At 27.3% G+C, this 19,987-nt stretch overlaps 1 protein-coding gene across 1 annotated transcript in view; it reads left to right on the top strand.

Annotated features, from left to right (window-relative positions):
• The window catches only part of LOC107439127 (frataxin), a gene marked incomplete at its 3' end in the record, with an annotated part of 77,352 nt that extends 57,627 nt beyond the window's left edge, over positions 1 to 19,725 (top strand). Inside the window, 3 exon segments of the mRNA XM_071181365.1 lie at positions 13,524 to 13,597; positions 15,991 to 16,108; positions 19,631 to 19,725. Coding sequence (XP_071037466.1) covers positions 13,527 to 13,597; positions 15,991 to 16,108; positions 19,631 to 19,725 — 284 coding nt within the window.
• Between the last annotated feature and the right edge of the window lie 262 nt (positions 19,726 to 19,987).

Raw genomic sequence — 19,987 nt, 5'->3', positions numbered from 1 at the left:
TTTGTATTTGAATAAATATTTTCTTGGGTGCAATACCTGAGAAGTAAATTTTTTTGCATCGTTTGTTCGTTAAATTTCACAGAAACGAAGAAATTAGGTTTTCTTAAATGAAAGAAAAGTATTTTAAACCCATATAGATTTTTTAAGAAAATTGTCCGCAAAAAACGACTACTAATATATTTTAGTTCGCGAGTCACCAAAAAATGCACCGCGGGCCACCAGTTGGTAACCACTGCTTTAGATTATATGACCGCAGGAACTCAGTTCATAACGTTGAATAAGTTAATTGATTTTTCAAAATGCCGAAACATTTTTTGATCACCCGGTATCAATAAATACATATTTTATTACATATCAATGAAATAGATGTTATATGATTATTCTTTAAAACGCCAATCAAGCATTTTTCTTGTATTCTAAAAAATTAATAATTTTTTTACAGATGCTAAATTTCGACAGCGAATAATTTGTTTTGTCCCCACATTTAAGGTTTTATCACGACTTCGATGCTCAACAACAAATAAACTGAAACTTTTCTGAATTTTTCTCTTGGAAACAATAAACATTTGATCAAAAACAAACACTAACCCTTAGATCTTACATTTCTATTTGTCTCACGTTTTTCAGAACAAATAATCTGCAATTTATCTTGGGTCCATAAAAAAAGAACACAAATTCATTTTCTGAATGCATACATTTCGAATAGAGCTTTTCTTTTTCGGTCGCATTGTGTCACATGCAATCAATTTGAAACTATTTCGTCGTCTACAACGAACATTTTTTCTCTATTGGAAGACAAATATATTTTGTAGCTTTCATTGAACTAAACTTGATTTATTTTTTTAAAATTACTTAACTTTCCCAGACATAATATTTTTAATATCTAAGCTTTATGAGAATCATTTCTTGGTTTAGTCCTTTCATTAATAGGCTCAAAAGATATTAATCCTGCACCTCACAATGTTCAAAAGAACATAAAATTATAATTATCATTCTAAGAGACAATTTTATGTGCTGGTTCCATAATGATATTATTCTTATTATCGAAGTATAACTCAAACTATAGTAACGAAATGATCATGTGTCAATTTAAATTTTCGAAAAATAAAAAACAATATAGTTTAACATTATCTCGAAAAAACAGAGAATTTTATCAGCGGAAATATCTTATAAGTTACAAACAAGCTGTACTTACTAACTTCCAGGCCTGCCTACTACTACGGTTTTTGCAAAATATTTTTTGAGCTGTAGACTTTTAAAAAATAAAGCTTTCAGAATTTTTAGTAACTTTGCTAACATTTTAAAAGCCTCACTGTGATTGAGCTGAAACAAAGTGGCGTTGCATGTGAACTTTTTAATCATTTATTTATAATGGTGTAGAAAATAAGTTTAAATGAATGAAAAATGATACATTAAAACATTAGCATAACTACCACAGGAATAAAGTATTATAAAAGGCGAAGAAAGTTGGGAGACTTACACTGCAAATGCTGGTTTTGGAATACTTTAAATTAAATTTTTAACTATAGTAGTGCTTTTGAAAGTACTCAGAATTTTTCTTAAGTGCCACATCCTTACATTTCTTCTCAACTAAGAGTTTGTTGTTCATTGGTACAACATGCATTTGCAGGCTTGTGTGCTCAATTGAGGCTTGTAACCCTTTTTCAAGTAGAAGAGCAGATCGCACAATACAGAGATGGACAGCCCGAATATACATTCAGGGTAACCATGGGTTTCGAACCCGCTACCTCCACGCTTCACACAACGTTTGGCGGACGTTACCGCTTGGCCAGGGAGGCCTCTCAATATAGAGAGAGGTGCCAACATGTTCCTTTTTGGGGAAAAATTAATCTAGTGGTAGAAGAACTAATAATCTCATCTATAAATTTTAAAATAATAAAAATTATAATTTTTTAGTAAAATTGATTTTAAGCTGTTTCACCCACCATTACATGTAAATAATTCAAAAGTTCTTATTAAGCTCCACTTTGTTTTAGTTACCCAGTTAGGAGCCTTTTAATCCATTGACAAAAAAATTTTTAAGTTATTTTTCGTAATTTTTTTTAATATTTTGTATTATTTCATGTCAAAATAACTGAAAAATATTATATTGAGCATCTTGAACATGTATGAGTCGATGAGGTAGCTGTACATTGTTCTGCACTGCTCGTTCGTTGTAGTGGAAATGGGCGTCTGAGGCCTTACGGCCCTTTTCCCATTCATCCTGAAATTAGACTAAGAAACATACATGACAAAAATAAATTTTGGAGAGCAAAATGGAATTCTTGAGATGTTCTGCACTGCTTTTAATCGGTAGATCAAATTTTTTACTTTGAAATAACTAATGGTGTCACCACTAGTTATTTCCACCATTGTGGTGAAGCAAACAAATCAAAGTATTACATCCCATAATTAAATTGATAATGAAATAGCTTGGTTACCACCATATTTCCTTTTTTTCCCTCTGATTAACGTGTCTCCAATATTTCCGTACATTTTGCATCAGCCATAATGACATATATTTAAAAAGAATTTCACATAAATTTTCCTCTTTTATACATTTTCAGGGATGCCAACTGCTCCACTTTGAGTAAAAGATTTTGTAATGGTAGTTAGACACTAAATTATACAGTATTTTTTTAAAATTAAAGTATTTTATTAAATTAAAGTATAATTGTAAATTATACAATACTGAAATTTCATTGAAAACTTTCCCAGGAAGTAACTGAAATTAAGTAGCATTTCCTGAACTGGTAATTTTATTAATTTACATGTAGTGGTGTACAAAATCGACTCTTAATCAAATTTATTAAATCGAGAATAAAATTAAATTAAAAACTTTGCTACCACTTAAAAAAATTTATCATCAAAGCAGTGCAAGTTGGCAGCTTTGCATTTTTCCTTCTTTTTATTTTTATTTATTTATTATTTTGTTTTATTCCTAATATTTTTGTCATTATTTTAATTTTAATTCTTATTATTTCTATTGCTCTTTATGTAGTCATAATAAGATGGAACTTTTAATCACTGGGCTAGGTGTCTGACTATGGTTGTGTGTGTATATAGTTAAGTTATGGTTCATGATATTTTCTTTACTTTACATTACTCTTAAAAAGCCATACCTTTAGAAAAAAATATTCCCACTAATTATTTTCTCTCTTTAACAGCGCTCGTACGATCCTTATGAAGATTAAAAATATGGTATCCCTAATGTAATAAAAAAATAACAAATTTCTTTTTTATAAGATTTTACTTTAAATTTAAACATTTAAAATCAAGTCTTCCAAACTTAGTATATTTATTTGGAAATATTAGACGAATTTATAAAGATATATCTCTTTTTCTCATTTTAACTCCATTTTCCTAGCTTATTAAAGTCAATACGAATCTTATTTTAAGGATATTATACCTTCAAAATATCATGTATATTGCATTATCTATATATACAACATTATTAAAATCTCTACTTATACATATTACTCATCAAAATTTTCAGATTCCAGAAATTTAAAAATAATTAATTTTTACTTATACGTATCATTCCTATAATCTGACACTTAGCAACGACTACGAATATCCCTAACCTTTTATTTATTTATTTGCATGCTTACTTTTTGGTTGTCTTAAAAGTATTGTACAGTTAACCCATGGTTTTACTAATATTTTTCCCATAGGCAACAATAGCGACACCAGCCAAAGTTTCAATGCTTCTTATTAAAGAGGTATATTTTATCTCTTTATTGCTAAAACAGCGGTTCCTAAATAATCAACCTTCTTTTGGCTGAACCCCGACTATATAAATAAAGTACATAAAGGTAATTGTAAACATTATAACCTAAAAAGACTTATTTTAATATGTTTAGAGAAACGGAAATTTTTCAGCGTTTTGACATTAGTAATCTTAAATTCGGTTTCAGGTCCGACAGTTAGATTCGCAGTTCTTGTGCTATAGCTAGTCCAGTTCTGATTTTTTTTTTTTGTGTATACACGTAAGGCATACGTAAATAAAATAAGCCGAATCATGGTTTACTTTGAAATGAGAACTTAAAAGAGCTGTTATAAACGTCGAAAATGGTTTTTAATAAAACGTATTTCTTTATTCCTTGTGCTATATCTAGCCCAGTTCCGAATTTTATTTATTGATTTATTTTTTATTTTATTTATTATTTTTTGGGGAATATATACATAAGGCGGACAAGAATAAAATAAGCCGAATTATAGTTTGCTTTGAAATGAAAACTTAAAAGAACTGTTATAAACGTTGAAAATGGTTTTTAAAAAAACACATTTCTTCGTTAAAGAATTTAAATATTGCATTTTGATTTCAAAAGCGTGACAGGAAATACTATTGCAATATTTTATAAATGATTGTTATTTTCATATTTCGTTAAATATATTGCTATTAGAAACATACTTTATTTTCAAAACTGCCATTTCTATTTCATTGGCATCGTAAAGACATCAGAAGGATTAAATAAAATTTGAATTATAGGTTGGATCTAAACATAAAAAGAGATGTTTCAAAACTCCCCACTGGTTTTAAAGAGTGCTTACTCACAGGACCCTTTAACTCTTCTACAGAGCCCCAGGGCTCCGTAGAACACCAATTGGGAATCGCTGACTTAAAGATAAGTAGTAAGCTGAAAATTGATGAACGCTTAGAAAGTATTAGTTTTAGTTATCCAGTAATTTTGTAAGTTGCGGCTGGCAGTGAACCGACTTTGCAAGCTGATGGGTTAAATATATTTTAATTCAAAATGTAAGCAATCAGTTTGATACACAGTATACTCTCGATATCAATCCCACCAACCAATAAATCTTACCAAAATGAAGTTGAAAGCTGATTTTCTTTTCTAATACCACTATAATTAAAAATACATTGCATCTATAGGATGCAATAAATGTTGCAATCCTATAGAATGTATTTTAACTTTTTATACTATTTCATGATGTATGGGATATGGGCCTTCTGCGCGGCCCAGGTGCCCAATTTTTCATAAATAAAGAAAGAAAGAACAATCCTATAGAAATCCCTCGGGATCTGATCAGGGGTAAGCTAATCCCTGTAACTTAAGTGTAGAGAGCAACCCGGCACGAGTGGTTATTACCAGAACGGCCAGAGCCATACTGGCTCTGGCCGTATGGCTCTGTAAAAGAAAATCTCTGTACAAGAGAGACTTACACATATACTCACATGCATTTAACTCGTCCCCCCCCCCTTTGTATATATTCCCAAACTGTAAATATTGTAAATATTCATTAGTGTTTACTTTCTCATTGTACTTTAATTTTACCTTTTTTTCATGTACTTTTTTATTACTTGCAATTTTGTTATTACCTAATTAGGACAAAGTGCCTTTTTTTTCTCTCACGAACACCATTTTGCACCCTTAATTTTATTTTTGACATGTGTGTTTCTTAGTTTAATTTCAGGAATGAATGGGAAAAGGACCGTAAGACCTCAGACGCCCAGTTCCACTACAACGAACCAACAATCCTATAGAATGATTTTAAAAAATTTCCTGTTTTGAAGCTAGAAAAAAATTTATCTAGCTTCAAAAAAATTTATCTATTTATCTAAAAAAAGGAGTATTGGTATTCCAATACTCCTTTCGTCAATCCAAACTTTTCATGATAAGAAAGGACACTATTCCTAAAAGCTTCAAGCCTGATCTTTCAAAATTTTTGCCGTAAGTCATACTTTCAAAACATTTGCTACTTAAAGAAAAAAATTTTGCATGGAGTTAGTCTTGAAATGTTTCCATTCCATAGATAAACTCCTATATATTCATAGTGCTACAAGAAATATTGTTATAAGTGGAATTTCATCTAGTAACTGTTACAAAAAAGATAAAAACAAAAAACTTTTACCGGTTAATTAAATTTTTATTATTCGTATTGAAAAATAACGTAATTTAATCATTAAAAATAGTACTTAAATTTTGCGAGTTTTTGTTCGACATTACTAAAAAGTTAATTGTCAGAATTTTTTTATTCATTTTTTAAAAAACAAATATTAGATTAAAAATGCTGCAGAATATTTAATTTATTTATTTATAGGTATTCCATTTAGTTGAAGAAACTTTTGTAAAGTTAAGAAAGTAATTACCTAAGTTTATTGCCTAATTATATTAGTTACATAACCTAAGTTTATTAGTTATATTACCTAAGTTTAGCTTTTTTGATAAGAATAAACAGCGGGATTTTTTTTTCACTAAGTACTCAAGAAGAAGGGGTTTTTTTCATAGTTACTTTCCAAACACATTTTTATAGTTTCAACATTTAAATGAACAACTCAGCATATTAAATGCCTTCTACTTTCTTGTAACTATGCGAACCCGCAATATTATGGGGTACAAGGGCAGAAAGAAGCTTGGCATTTTTTTGGTGCGAAAGAGATAGTGCCATCGAGTAAAACTAAACCTATAAGTTATTGTAAGTATTACAAATTTGTCTTGTTTTCTTGGGCTTTATTGCTTAAAGCTCTCTCCGTGACATTTATTGCTTCTGTTTAATTGCCTTTAGTTTAAATACGTTCAAACTCTCAGTAAGTATCGACGTCAACGTCTCAGCTAACATTTTGTAAACCAACGTTATGTGTTTGTTCTGAAAATACCAAATACTGAGATTCAGTGCTTCCGTGAAGTTAAACTTTTGTCTTGTTCATATCTCAAGTTACCTTACCTCTGTCTAACCCGAATTACGTCTCTGAGCTTCTGATCTCTGAGCCTCTGTCATTATTCCTCTGAGTATACTCCTGATCAATCTAAATTTATGTTTCTAACGAAGCAACTGTGATTTTCCATGACAATTAAAATGGTAGCTAAAAGAAAAGAAATATTCAGTTACTTTAAACATGATTTAAATTAAATGTACAATGTCCAAAATAAGCAGTCCACCCTGAATAACTTAATCCAATAATCGAATATTCACGTTCTACGGCTCAATCTTAATGGCTTGAAGAGGTGACCTCAAATATGCTAATTAATTAATGCAGACTATATTTTAAGATACGAAATAAGACACAAAAACGTACTTTTTCTAAATAAAAGTGCCTATTTTTCGAAGGATTCGAAATTCTGACCCCCAAAATATCTCGGAAATATGGTCACGGTAGTTTGGTCAAAAGCTCGATTCTTGAACACCTTAATGTTAATTTTATTTTTGCGCATATCTTCATATCTCGAGTATTTTAAAAGCGAATTAAAAAAATGGCTAACACTATTATAAAATTCGTCTTTCCGAAAATAATTGTGAAATATAAATTTTAATAAATATTAATTTTTTATTATTATTTTTCTTAATAATGGCGGAAAAAATTTTGAATTGTAAGGTACACAATTTTTACTTCATTAAAACAATGAAAAAATTTGAGCCCTTACAGTTAAAAAAAATTTTCGACTATTATTAAATAAAATAAAAAATATATAATAACTAATTATTTCAAATTATTTTTTACCTGGATTTATTTTTGGGAAAACTATTTCGTTGATTTTGGGCAAAAATTTTTTTAATTCGCTTAAAAAGCTCTCGAAATACGCAAAAACTAAGATGAATATTAAGGGGTCCAAATTTCGAACAGCTCTCCAGACTATTCGAATCATGTTTCCCAGATTGCAACTACCCCTCTATTTTAGGGGTCAGAAATACGAATCCGTCGAAAAAAGGTTTGTTTGTTCAGAGAAAGTCCGTTTCTGTGTCTGCTTTTGCAACTTAAAATGTCATCTGCACTAATTAATTAGTATATTTGAGGTTCCCCCCCCCCTCGAGCTATTAAGATTGAGTCCTAGAACGCGAAGATTTGATTAGATCGAAAGTTATTTACTGTAGCTAGTTTTTTTCTTTTTTCTTGCACACCATACTATTGCTTTTACCATGCAGCATATATCTCAAAACGATATCAATATGAAAATGTACATCACTTCTTATATTGTTCGATATCCAAAAAAGTATTGTGCCATATTATAAAAAAATGCTGTGGAATATTGATCGATATCTCTTATCACCTACAAAAGCTGTAGAATGTCGATCGACATCGTTAACACAATATTCACAAAACGAATGCTGCGGAATTCTGGTCATCATCACCATTACGTTATTTGTAAAAATAAATAAAAAATGGTGTTTGAAAAATTTTCATGACCGTCTATACTTAGGAAAGGAGAAAAAACTGTATATAAAAATATTTCTAGCTGGTTTTTTCAAAAAAAAATATATATATCCTTCATTTAAAACATTTTAACAGTTATTACATATATTTACATATGGAATCGAATCGCTTACAGTCCTAATTTTTTAAAAAGGATTGATAAAGCTTTTCTTATTATAAACTATCGACCATCTACCATTACTTTCTTCTGGATCAGAAACAGTGCTGAATATATGTTATAACTTTTAATGAATTTTGACAGTCAGGGATATTTTTTTCTCATTCCCGAAAATAAGGCAGCAATAAAGTGGATTTGCCTATAGATTTTTTCCCCTCTATTTCAAGATACAAACAGCCCTGTTATAATTTTAATTTGCAATTTATTTTAATAATTATTGTAATAATAAAAAAATTAACTAAACTAAAACTAATATACTACGATAAATTTTGTTTCCCCTTATCTATTTTTTTCCACGAAAATTAAATCTTTGCGTAAGTTTATTTTTACAATATCTAAAATTTATCTTTTCTATTTTTAAGGAAAAGGAAAAAGAGTTTGCAACTAAACCTTGAGAGAAACGTACTGTGAGGGCACATATACTGAGTGGGAAGAAAGACCCAAAAAATATTTTATTAATGCTTTAATGTTCCTACAAAACATAGGAAATAATTTAGTACGTAAAAGATTCCCTTATAAAAAATAGTAATAGAAAATCCCTTTAAATTATGACTACAATTCTCAATTAAAACGTATTTTTTTCTTTTTCAATCAAATAGTTTTCTATAAGTCTAGTTGCAAACTTTTACACAAATCGGCAAATGCTCACAAATGCAATGCGAATGCACATGCTTACGAATGTAATGCGAATGCACATGCTTACGAATGTAATGCGAATGCACATGCTTTTCATAAGGGCTTTAAAAGGATGTAGAAAATCCATTTGGCAATAGTTAATGAAAAAAATATTACCGGTGTCAGTTATTTGTGAGTGAGTACGGGTATCTGGCATAATTTAATTTTGTTTAAAAAAATATTTTTCTCTAATTTTATTGAACATATTTTGATGATAAGAGATAAGGCATGAATATATATATGATAAGTTTAATTTTGCTCGTACATGCTCATGATAAAAATAGCGAAAAAGAATTCTCAAGTTTTAAAAAAATAATTCTAACAAAATAATTCTAACTATTATATACTGCCATTATTACCTATCAAAAACATTAATTATTGTTTCACCTCAGTCCTAAACATGGTGCTTTTTTTGTTTTGTTTTTTTTGTACTCATTTTTAAATGTCCTGTTATGCTAAATACAAGGCCAGATTACATTATTGGATATTAAATAAACTCAAACTAATAATTAAATATTTTCTCAATGATCTCATAAATTTTGCATTAGATTTCAAATAAATGTATATGTTTAATCAGGGATACGCTTAATTCGAAACTAAATATTTTTAAAGTATGAAAGCAATTCTATATTTACTTTCTCTAACGCATTGGTGGCTTCCCAAATGAACGAATTTCAATTGATAACTTGTTATACATCCATATTTTATTAATAAATTATTTATTTAGGAAATTTGAAAGGAAAGAAACATGCATAGAATATCCATTCAGTTTTTAGCACCATTGTATAAAAAAATATTGAAAAACTTGGTGATAGATTTAAATATATAACAGTTGAATTCATTTTTCAATACAAGATTGATTAAAATTCAAATTATTTATTTAAATCACAAATTTATTGTAAAGGAAGCTAGAAGTAAAATTTTTGCTGTTTGTTTTTCTTACAAATTTACCAATTCAGCAATTGTTTTCACGATAGATTTAATACCTCAACATATCACAGTTACATTTTGAAAATCTTTGTGTTTGAACAAACATGATCTCTAATGTACACTTATTTGAAAACATGCACAAGGGATTTTAGAAATTTTTGCTTCCAACCACACACAGCTTCAAGTTTTTTAAATTATGGCTACTTTAAACAAAAGTGCACGTTTAAGCACTGAGTTAAATTATAATGTTTCCAAATTTTTATCTTCATATTAATATGCAGTGAGAAATAAATGTTTTGTTAAGTTACAAATTCTTTTTTTTTTTTCGTGTAGGTCAACTGTATCCAATTTCTTTCAACTATTGAAAACCTAAAGAATTCACTGTCTTTCAGCAAAACTCCGATTTTGTAAACAAAAAATAAAAATAAGAAAATTTTGATAGTATTAACCAATAAAAGACTATTATATTTTGAAAATATTTGATAAGATTATCAATCAATAAATTATTAATGATAAATTATTAATGATAAATTATTAATAATAAATTATTAATGATGAAAGGTTATTGCTGATAAATATTTTTTTATCGTTTTATCATTAATATTCCTTAATTTGGTTTTAAGTTCGACTCTTGAATTCACAATCTTGGAACTGAATAGAGTCCAATTATGAATTTATTTCTATATATTATAACAAAGACATTTATCCACACATTGGACATTGAATAATCTAGGTCGTTAATCTTAAATTATCCAATGTGCAAAAATTTGGTCTTAAATAAAGGTGAAACATTTATAAGGCTTAAGCTAAATGAGTATAAAGCAAATATTTTTTTTACTTCCATCCAGTTTTATATATTTGTATAATAACTTATCCTTTCCCCCCCTCCTTTCTTTTCCTCAAATTTAGGTCACTATTCAATTTTACAATTTTTATTATTTTCGGTTTTTTAAAACAGAATTATTGACGGTTGCTTTCCAAAATATTCGGTATTTTTGGAGAAATTGAAAGTAAGAAACATCTACAGCCTTCTTGACTAATTATTTTGTACTTTCAGAATTTATTTTTAACTTAGTACATTCTATTCTGCATTCTCCTATGGATGGTGTTTTCTACACTAGATAACTCTGAAAGCTCGGTACCGCCTAAATTTCCGGGTTACTGTTTCCGTTGTATTTTAAAGCCATTTGGCATCATTTTATTTTGAGATTCTTGCAAACAATGTATTTTATTACTTATTACTTGTGTTTACAATGCTAACAAGACTGGTGTTTAAATTGCTAAAAGTGTTAACACTAACGTAAGATGGTGCACAGCTTGCAACAAGAACAAACAGTAATAAACTTATGGAAAGACGCCATATCAAGACTGCCAAAAAAGCGAGTTATTCAAAATCTAGCAACCATGTCACCTTTTTTAACAATATATCTCTAAAAACTAAAACAAATTTTCACTTCAAACTCACCAGAATTACATATTAACATTAATATCTTATGAAATATGGCAGATTTGAGCCCAGAAATTATCTAATTTATTTCTTTTATTGAAAACAAAATTATCCATTTGAAAACATCGCCTATCAGAATAACATGTAGTAAGCAGCTGCAAACTTTTTAACCGGGACTAGAGTAGGTGCCGAGCTCGAGATTGTTATTGTTTACACTTCTATTGAAAACACCATCCATTCTTGGAAATTAGGATCCTAATTATAATTATATCTTTCTGAATAAAAGAAATAATACTGAAATTTTAAAAAAAATTGAGTTCTATGCATTATTAAAACTATTTAATTTTTATAGAACATCTTTTCTAGTGTACTACTGTTTCTGAAGTAATTTTAATTTTTTTTTTTTTTTTTTCCTCTGCCTCAGAACACAGTCTCCTTGCAACAGTATGGTTGTTGGAAAGCGCCACCTATAACTTATTTTTATTCGAGGGTTTTTAAATCTCTATGAACATGAGGTTCTATTTCGTAACAAAAGTGAGCAGCCGGATGCACACCAGTCAAAACAAATATAAACTTTGATCGCCTTAGAATAATTTTACTTTGCGATTCATCTGATTTAATAAAATAAAATGATTCTACAAAGATTTTTTTAACTGCGTCTTTTACTTGAAATTTTTCTTAGTATTATATCTATATATGTATCAGCTTAGTGGTTCCACGAAATTGTAATTTGAAAGATAGAGTTTGAATTATAGGCTTTCAGATGTCTCTATTTACAAAAAAAATTAATTTTCTCTGTTCTCGTCAATATCTTATACACCGCATGGGTTCCAGTTGGATTAAAACTAGTTTTTATAGACTTCTTTCAAATGAAATCTTTAAGTCGCATAATTTTGTGAGTAGTTGTTCAAGAGGGAAAAAATAATATATATTTTTTAGATGATCTTATTAGCTGACCATAAGTCAAAATATTTTCTATAATATTTGTTCCTTATATTCTATCATGCATGCTTTGTTATATTAAATAATTTTGTGTAACAAATCATTTTTTTCAATACTTTCGGCTGATAATTACTTTTAATTACTTAATATTATCTAGTTATTGCGTATAAAATAATGGTAAAAGCCAACATCAAATTTCACAATTTAGAATATTTCTTTGGGTAAAATTGCATGCAGTTTTCGATATTATATAAAAAGCATTATATTCAGAGCAAATGCTCTGATACCAAGTTAAATAGCTATTAATTTTTTTTTTCTCTTTACTTTGCACTAAAGACATAACAGGGAAGCTTGTTTACAGTTTTAGTTACTATATATTCAATTGGGGATTTTAATATTGCCTGTATCATTATTATTATCTTCACTAAGTTATTTTTATACCACTAAACCCTATAATCAATTCAATTCTTAAAAAAATGTCCACCTTCTTAATATTACAGGCATGTTTTCTATTATAAATTATTAGTACAAATCTTATTGATATCAATTTTTAAAACCTCCTTTGATGACTTTTATAGATGTGATTAATTTTTATGATGATAGATTGTCAACACTTTTATATTCATACTTTATTATCTTTAATAAGTTGATTTTAGTTTAAGTTAATTGAAGTTTGCATCATTAACTATAAAAGCAAAATGAATTGTTCTTCTTTTAATATTATTANCATGTCAAAAACCTGCCAACCCTGATCATTAACTATAAAAGCAAAATGAATTGCTCTTCTTTTAATATTATTATTTTGTTGAACATCGCTAAATAAAATATACTAATGATCTGACATTTAACTACAAAATAGAATAAGTTATCCATTAGTTGATAGCTACTTATGAGGTCACATTAGCCAAAAACTGACTAAAGTATTCTTTTCTGTATAACAAAACTAGCTTTTTCTCTATCATTCATTGAAAAATATTGCTTATTTGAAAATCACTATGCAAACTTTGAAAGAGGCTTGATAATTGAAGGGCTTAAATATTTGATATGTACAAAAAATACGTATATTTTTGTGGTGATAATTTTTTATATGTTTCTCTTAAAATATTTGCCTTATTTATTCAAATAATTTATAATGTTTTTTTTTCTTCCTATTTTTGTTAACTATATTATTATTTAAGTTCTCTGTGATTAATATTTTATAGCACATGCAAAACAAGATCAGTATTCCAGTTATAGCCAATTTCTGTTATAATATAACTAAAATGAAATCCTTCAGGTAAATTTTTTTTCATAATATGCATAATTTTATTTTATTAATTTTTAAAATTTTATAAAGTTTATAATTTTAATATGTAAGAATTTTTTCTTAATTTGCCTGAAATTTTATAAATTCATGTTATAAACCAAAGCATTATCATTTAAAGCAAAGCTGATAAAATATTCCTTCAAGCAAAACCATGAGTGTTATCTACTCCACATATGAAATAATTTATTTAAAAAATTTATATTTAAAACTCTTTAAAAATTACATTTAATAGTTATATTTCCTTAAAAGTATATGTATTTTCAAATTAATGTTAGGGAATATTTTATAATTATTAAACTGAGTAAAAGAATAAGCATTATAATTTGAATAAATACTTACATTTAAATATATTTTTTTAAAGTCTATATTTAAAATACCTGTTCTTTGTGAATTAGTTGCAAACAGTGATAATGCCCTCAACTTTTAATGGGTGCTCATAAAATATACTTTAAGTGAAATCCACACTGGTGGACCTTCAACTTAAAATTACACTTTAAATTTTATTTATTAAAAAGTAATAATCAATACAAAAACTTACTCGGTGGAAGCAAATCATATATTTTTTTTAAAAAAATTTTCCCAAGCTTTGAAAGTTATAAAGTTTTCAACACATTGTGGTGGACAACATAATTATTCATAAAACTTTTATCAAGTATATTGGGCAAATTTTTTTTATTTTCATGTTCCTGTAGTTAGTAGATATGCAGGGTTTGTATGTACCTGAAATATTGGGAACAGTCGGGGAAAATGAGATTTGAGAAAAACGTCAGGGAAAAAAGTAATTATATCTCAATTGTCAGGGAATTTTTCACCTTATCTAATCTAGCTAAAACTCAATATTACAAGCTTAACTAATGATTACTAGTTGCATCTCTCGAACTAAGCTGAAAATCTCGGCAATTGGAAAATCAGACATGGAGTTTAAAAACAATTTCCTCAAAAGAAAATTTTATATTAGTTTACCACTATTTTCTGTGCTTACGACACAAACCCATTAAAATTGCATTGATGAAAAATCTATAGTGATGGTGCAGTTTTATTAGTAGATCAGTACTGCAATGAGGATTGTTCACTGATCAAGATTTTAATCTGGGTTTAAGACAGTCAGCAGCAGAGTCTCGCCACTTCATAATTTTCATCTCTCTTTTTGATTGAATAAAGATAAAATTTATTTAAAATTGTAAATTAATGAACTTTAATCTGAGGGACTTTCACTTTCCACTAATTAAACAAAGTATTTAAGACTTCTCTAACTTAAATTTCAGCCCTCCTTGAGTATAACAAATTAGGTTTAAAAAAATTCAAGAATTCAATTAAAATTTTAATAAAATATTGAGTTTAGGGAACTTCTTTTTTCTAATGTTTTAAGCGTATGCTGTAACAAAAATTATTCAAATTTGTCATTTAAAAATATTGAATTAATTTCTTTATTATTTTGTGCAAAAACAAGTGATATTAAGAATTTGATGATTGCAGAATTATAAAAATGGGAACACTGTTATGTAATTTACTTTTGTCAAAGATTTTTAATTACTGGCTTATTGTTTTTTGTCCCCAACAAAATTACTAAAATTCTTTTTTTAATTATTTTATTAAAGAAATATTGAACCAAATTACTAATTTTAATAAAATATATTGAATTTTTAAATTGGAGGGACCTTTTTTAATCTAAGTTTTATATATATATAGTTTTTTTATATATAATAAATTTTTCTAGTTTTGTAATTTTTACATATTTGTATTGAGTTAACGATTCAATAATTAATAAGCATTTAACAGAAGGCTATTCTCAAATTTACATATGTAATGTAATTTTTATGTTTATGTTCCTTTTCTACTTCATCCACAACACATCTTTATGAGTAAGTGCAAGGTAATATTGTAAACCAAGATTAATTTTCTTAAAAAAGAGTTAGCAATTTTTAAAAAAGAAAAAAAAAATTTTCCAATTATTCCCCTGCCTTTTTATCTCACTGCAATTTCAATTTTTTTATTCTTATTATTTATCTTTAAAAAATTTAAGTTTAAACTATTGTAAATGTTTTCTTCTCCTTTATTGTTATAATTATTTTAAATGTGCAGCATTTTAACTTAACTCATTAAGATTGTGGCACATATTGAATTTACTCTTCATTTTAGTTCTTAAATAAATTGCCTATAATCTTAAAAATTAATCCAATTTACACACAAAATATGAGGAGAAAGTTTTTTTTTTCATATTAAATATATTATGCGTTTAATTTTTATTATCCCGGAATTTTATGCAAAATGGCCTAGAGAAGATAGAGAAAATTTTCTTCTTTTTGATTATAAACCCTTGATGTGTGATATTTTGTCATTATTTATTTATTTATCCATTGCAGCATAAATTCATCTGTTAAATTTGAACAAATAGCAGAGGAAACATTGCAAAACTTATGTGAGTCTTTTGAAAATGTTTTGGAAAAATCTAATCTTGTAGAATGGGATGTGAATTATAGTGTGAGTATATTGAAACTTGCTATATTATGTAATGTTTTATTTATGGTTTGTTTTATTTGTGTTGTGTTTTATCGATGTTATGTTTTATGTTTTGCCAGGTCTATATCTTTGGTTTCAAATTATTGAAGGCAATTATGTAATTATGAAAGATAATTGTAAAACATTTAATTTTTTTGGACTTTTATAATAATTTTTAATGTGACATCTGTAAAAAGTTTATCTCTATATTAGAGGATATTAAAAAATAATATTCAACCTGAAAATAATACTTTCAAAATTCTATCAAGAATTAAGAAAAAAATTATCTAGTAATTTAAATTTATAGGGTAATTGCATTCCATATAATTTTTTAATTTCTGTTACAAAGAACAGGGTACCTTGTTGGTGGCATTTTTAACATAATATGTAAAAAAAAAATATATGACCTAAATAAAACGAGACAAATTTTCACGGAAAAACAACTAGAGAAAGCTTTACACCTGCAAAAATTCCTGTTACAAAATTTTGCAAATAAAAAATCAACATATCTAAGTTTCTAGAATAATATATGAAATTCTATTTACTTTGCTAAATAAAATTTATTTCTTTTTTCAAAATCTTGTAACACAGCTTAAACCCTGCCACCAAATATAAATAAATAAGTTACAATGAATGAAATAAATCAGAATTAATCTAAATAAATGCATGCTATAATTTTTGTTAAAATGCTAAATATTTAGGATTCTGTGAGTATTCTGTAGGTTATACTTCTTTAACCTTGTTCTTGCATTCTTTTATACATCAACCTTAATTTTTTCTGAAACTGAATCTGATGATTTTCAGTTCATACTACAATAAATAATAAGCCTATTTGTCTGACAGTGCTTTAATTTCTGCTTAAATTGTTTTAGAATCTTTTTCTGTAAATCTATTGGTGTTCAATTTCTATTCTCTTTATTAAAAATAGAAAAAATAGTTCTTTTCATTGTTCATTACGTATTAATAAACATCTAGGTTCTGAACTGAACATGGCATAGTATGATTACTGATAAATAGACACTAACAAGTAGAAAATAAATGTCTTTAAAAATAAAAACATTTAATGTCTACAAAAATTCGAAGAACAGGAAAAATTTTGTAATAAAAATCTTAGAAAATTTTAGGTTTTCTATTTTTAATTTTTTTTTTAAGTAATGGTTAGATTTTTTTTTTAATTTTGAAATTAAGCCCTAATTTTCTACCATACACTTTTCTAAGTATATAAAAACTAATTAAATGGAATTTTAAACCTAATGATTGGTAGAGATTGAAATAAGATGCTGAAACTATAGATTTTTCAAAGCAGCTTTTTCAAAAAATTTGTTCATGTATAGTTATAAAAGCGTGTCAATTTTAACTGATGTTGTAATGTACTTTAGATTCTATTTCTTCTTGATTAACTATTTTTCATAAATAATTATTTTTAAGATTTCTGTCTATATGCATCAATACTAAAAATATGTTCTAGAAGCTGTTTGAAATATTCTTATCTTTCCATTTTAAAGGAAATTTAAATCTGCTAAAGTCTCTCATTTTACTTTCTAGGCATATTTCAGAACTTTTCTTCTTTGAGACAACTTTGCCTCTATTAGTGATTTTGTATTAATGTATATAAAATTTTAGTTCCTCATACTTTTAACTTTATACTAGTACTTTTTGTCCACAAATATTATTTTCATGAATTTTTAACTAACTAAAAAAATCGAGAGTAGAGTGTTTTTAAAATAATTGCTCTTAAAACTTGAAGAATTTTTTTTCCAGAGATCAAGTATGACTTCTGTTTTTGTATTATTTTATTCAGGAAATTATATTTTGCCTATATCTATTTATTATCTATGATATACAAGTATGTATGTATCATCTTTTAATTGACAAATTAACTGTTTAATTTTTATCACAGTTATTATAAATGTACAGTGCACGAAATAAAAAAACGGACTACCCTTAATAACTTTTGATCTAATGATCGGATCTTCGAGTTCTAGAACTTAATCTTAATTACTTAAAGGGGTGACCTAAAATATGCTAATTAATAAGAGCAGGCGATATTTTTAGTTATGAAATTAGATACAAAAGCATACTTTCTCTGAATAAACGTACCCTTTTTTCAACTTATTTGGATTTTTGACCCCCAATATATAAGGTCCCCATAATTGGGTCAAGAGAGCCATTCAAAGTTTGGAACCCTCAATGTTAATTTTACTTTTTGCATATTTCGCCATATCTCAAATCTTTTGAGTGAATTGAAAAACTTTTGCACACAGTTATAAAATCCGTTTATCCAAAGATAATTCCATGTAAAAAATTAATTTTCATAAATATTATTTCATACCTGCCAACTTTTAATCCCTTCCATTCTGATATTTTCCAGTGGTATTAAAATGGAATTAAAATTTAATTTTTAAGCCAGAAAATACTTTGTATTTGAAAAAGCTTAAGCTGACAACCATGATAGCAACACATATCAATATATATGCTTAATTTTTTTAAGTATAGTGGTGATCAAAATCATTTAAAAATTAAGTTTATAAAAGAAGAAAAAGTATATATTTACTACCACTTTAAATATAAAAATAAAATTTTACGCCAAATGCGTAAAAGTTGGCAGGTATGTTATTTTATTAAATAAGCCGACCCGCCCGTGTAGGGGTTAGGGAACTGCCCTTGCATCAGAAAGGTTCTGGGTTCGAATCCCGGGCAAGGCATGGATGTTCTTTCCTTCTCTGTACTATCTGTCCTTACTGTGGGAGCAACGTTGGCCCACCAAATATGGTGCCCCTAAAAGAGTGGCCAACAAATCTGCCCTTCAGATACCTGTATGACCTAGGTCATTCTCCAGGTGTGCATTGGGAACAAAAAAAATATTTATTAAATAAGAGTCAAAACAATTTTGAATTTCAAAGCATACAATTTTTTACATGATTTTAAAGTTTGTAATTTTACATAACAGAATACAAAATTTGCATGAAATCGACTGACTAGTGCCTAAGAAATCGAATTTTAAATATCTGACTTTTTGAAATTCATTTAGTTTAGCATCAATAATAGTTTGACAGTTTTGTAGACCTTTAAAAAAAGTACCAATATTAGTTTGCCAAAAATGATAATGAAAGTATTAGCCTCAGTCATTACTAGTTATTTTAATATTATTATGCATATAAATTTGATCATAGGTACAAATTGAAATTTAAAAAAATGTGTTAAAATGCTAAATTGATGGAGAAAATGTACTATTTATACACGAGAACCTTAAAAAAAATTGGCCTTCTGTAATAGGTATTACTTTTATTATGTTAATTGGAGTTGTCATTTTTTTTAACTACCAATTCAATATACCAATATTGGTACTAAAATACCTACTACAGATACTATAGAAACAGAACAAAATAAGAAAAAAAATAGACTAATAAAAAAAATTTAAATTATCTATTCTTTCATAAAAAATTTTGTATTTTTTATAAAAAGAAAAATTTAATTAAAAAATTATTTGTCTTTCTTTTGTAGAATGGTGTTTTAACTGTTACACTTAATCATCATGGCTCATACGTTTTGAATAAACAATCACCTAATAAACAGATTTGGTTATCCTCTCCTATTAGGTAAATATAAGTTTACAGTGTGTATCTTAAAATTACTATTTATAACTATTGATATCTGTATGTATTGTTAAATTTTAACTTAATGTCAGGAAATTACACCTTTAGAAAGTATTCTTAATTAGTGGGCTGCACCCACTGCTCGCCAACCCCCGAAAATTGCTACGCAATCTTATGTGGTTTGCTTAGCAAACCAAGCTCGCTTCGGTCGCTACTAACTTAGGTACATTGCAAATGCACAAAATTCTAAGAATTCAAAACAATC

The sequence above is a fragment of the Parasteatoda tepidariorum genome, chromosome 5, assembly GCF_043381705.1.
Source record: "Parasteatoda tepidariorum isolate YZ-2023 chromosome 5, CAS_Ptep_4.0, whole genome shotgun sequence".
In the NCBI taxonomy this organism is placed as follows: domain Eukaryota; kingdom Metazoa; phylum Arthropoda; class Arachnida; order Araneae; family Theridiidae; genus Parasteatoda; species Parasteatoda tepidariorum.
The sequence above is the reverse complement of the archived record's forward strand: the minus strand, read 5'-3'. Positions and strand labels throughout refer to the sequence as shown.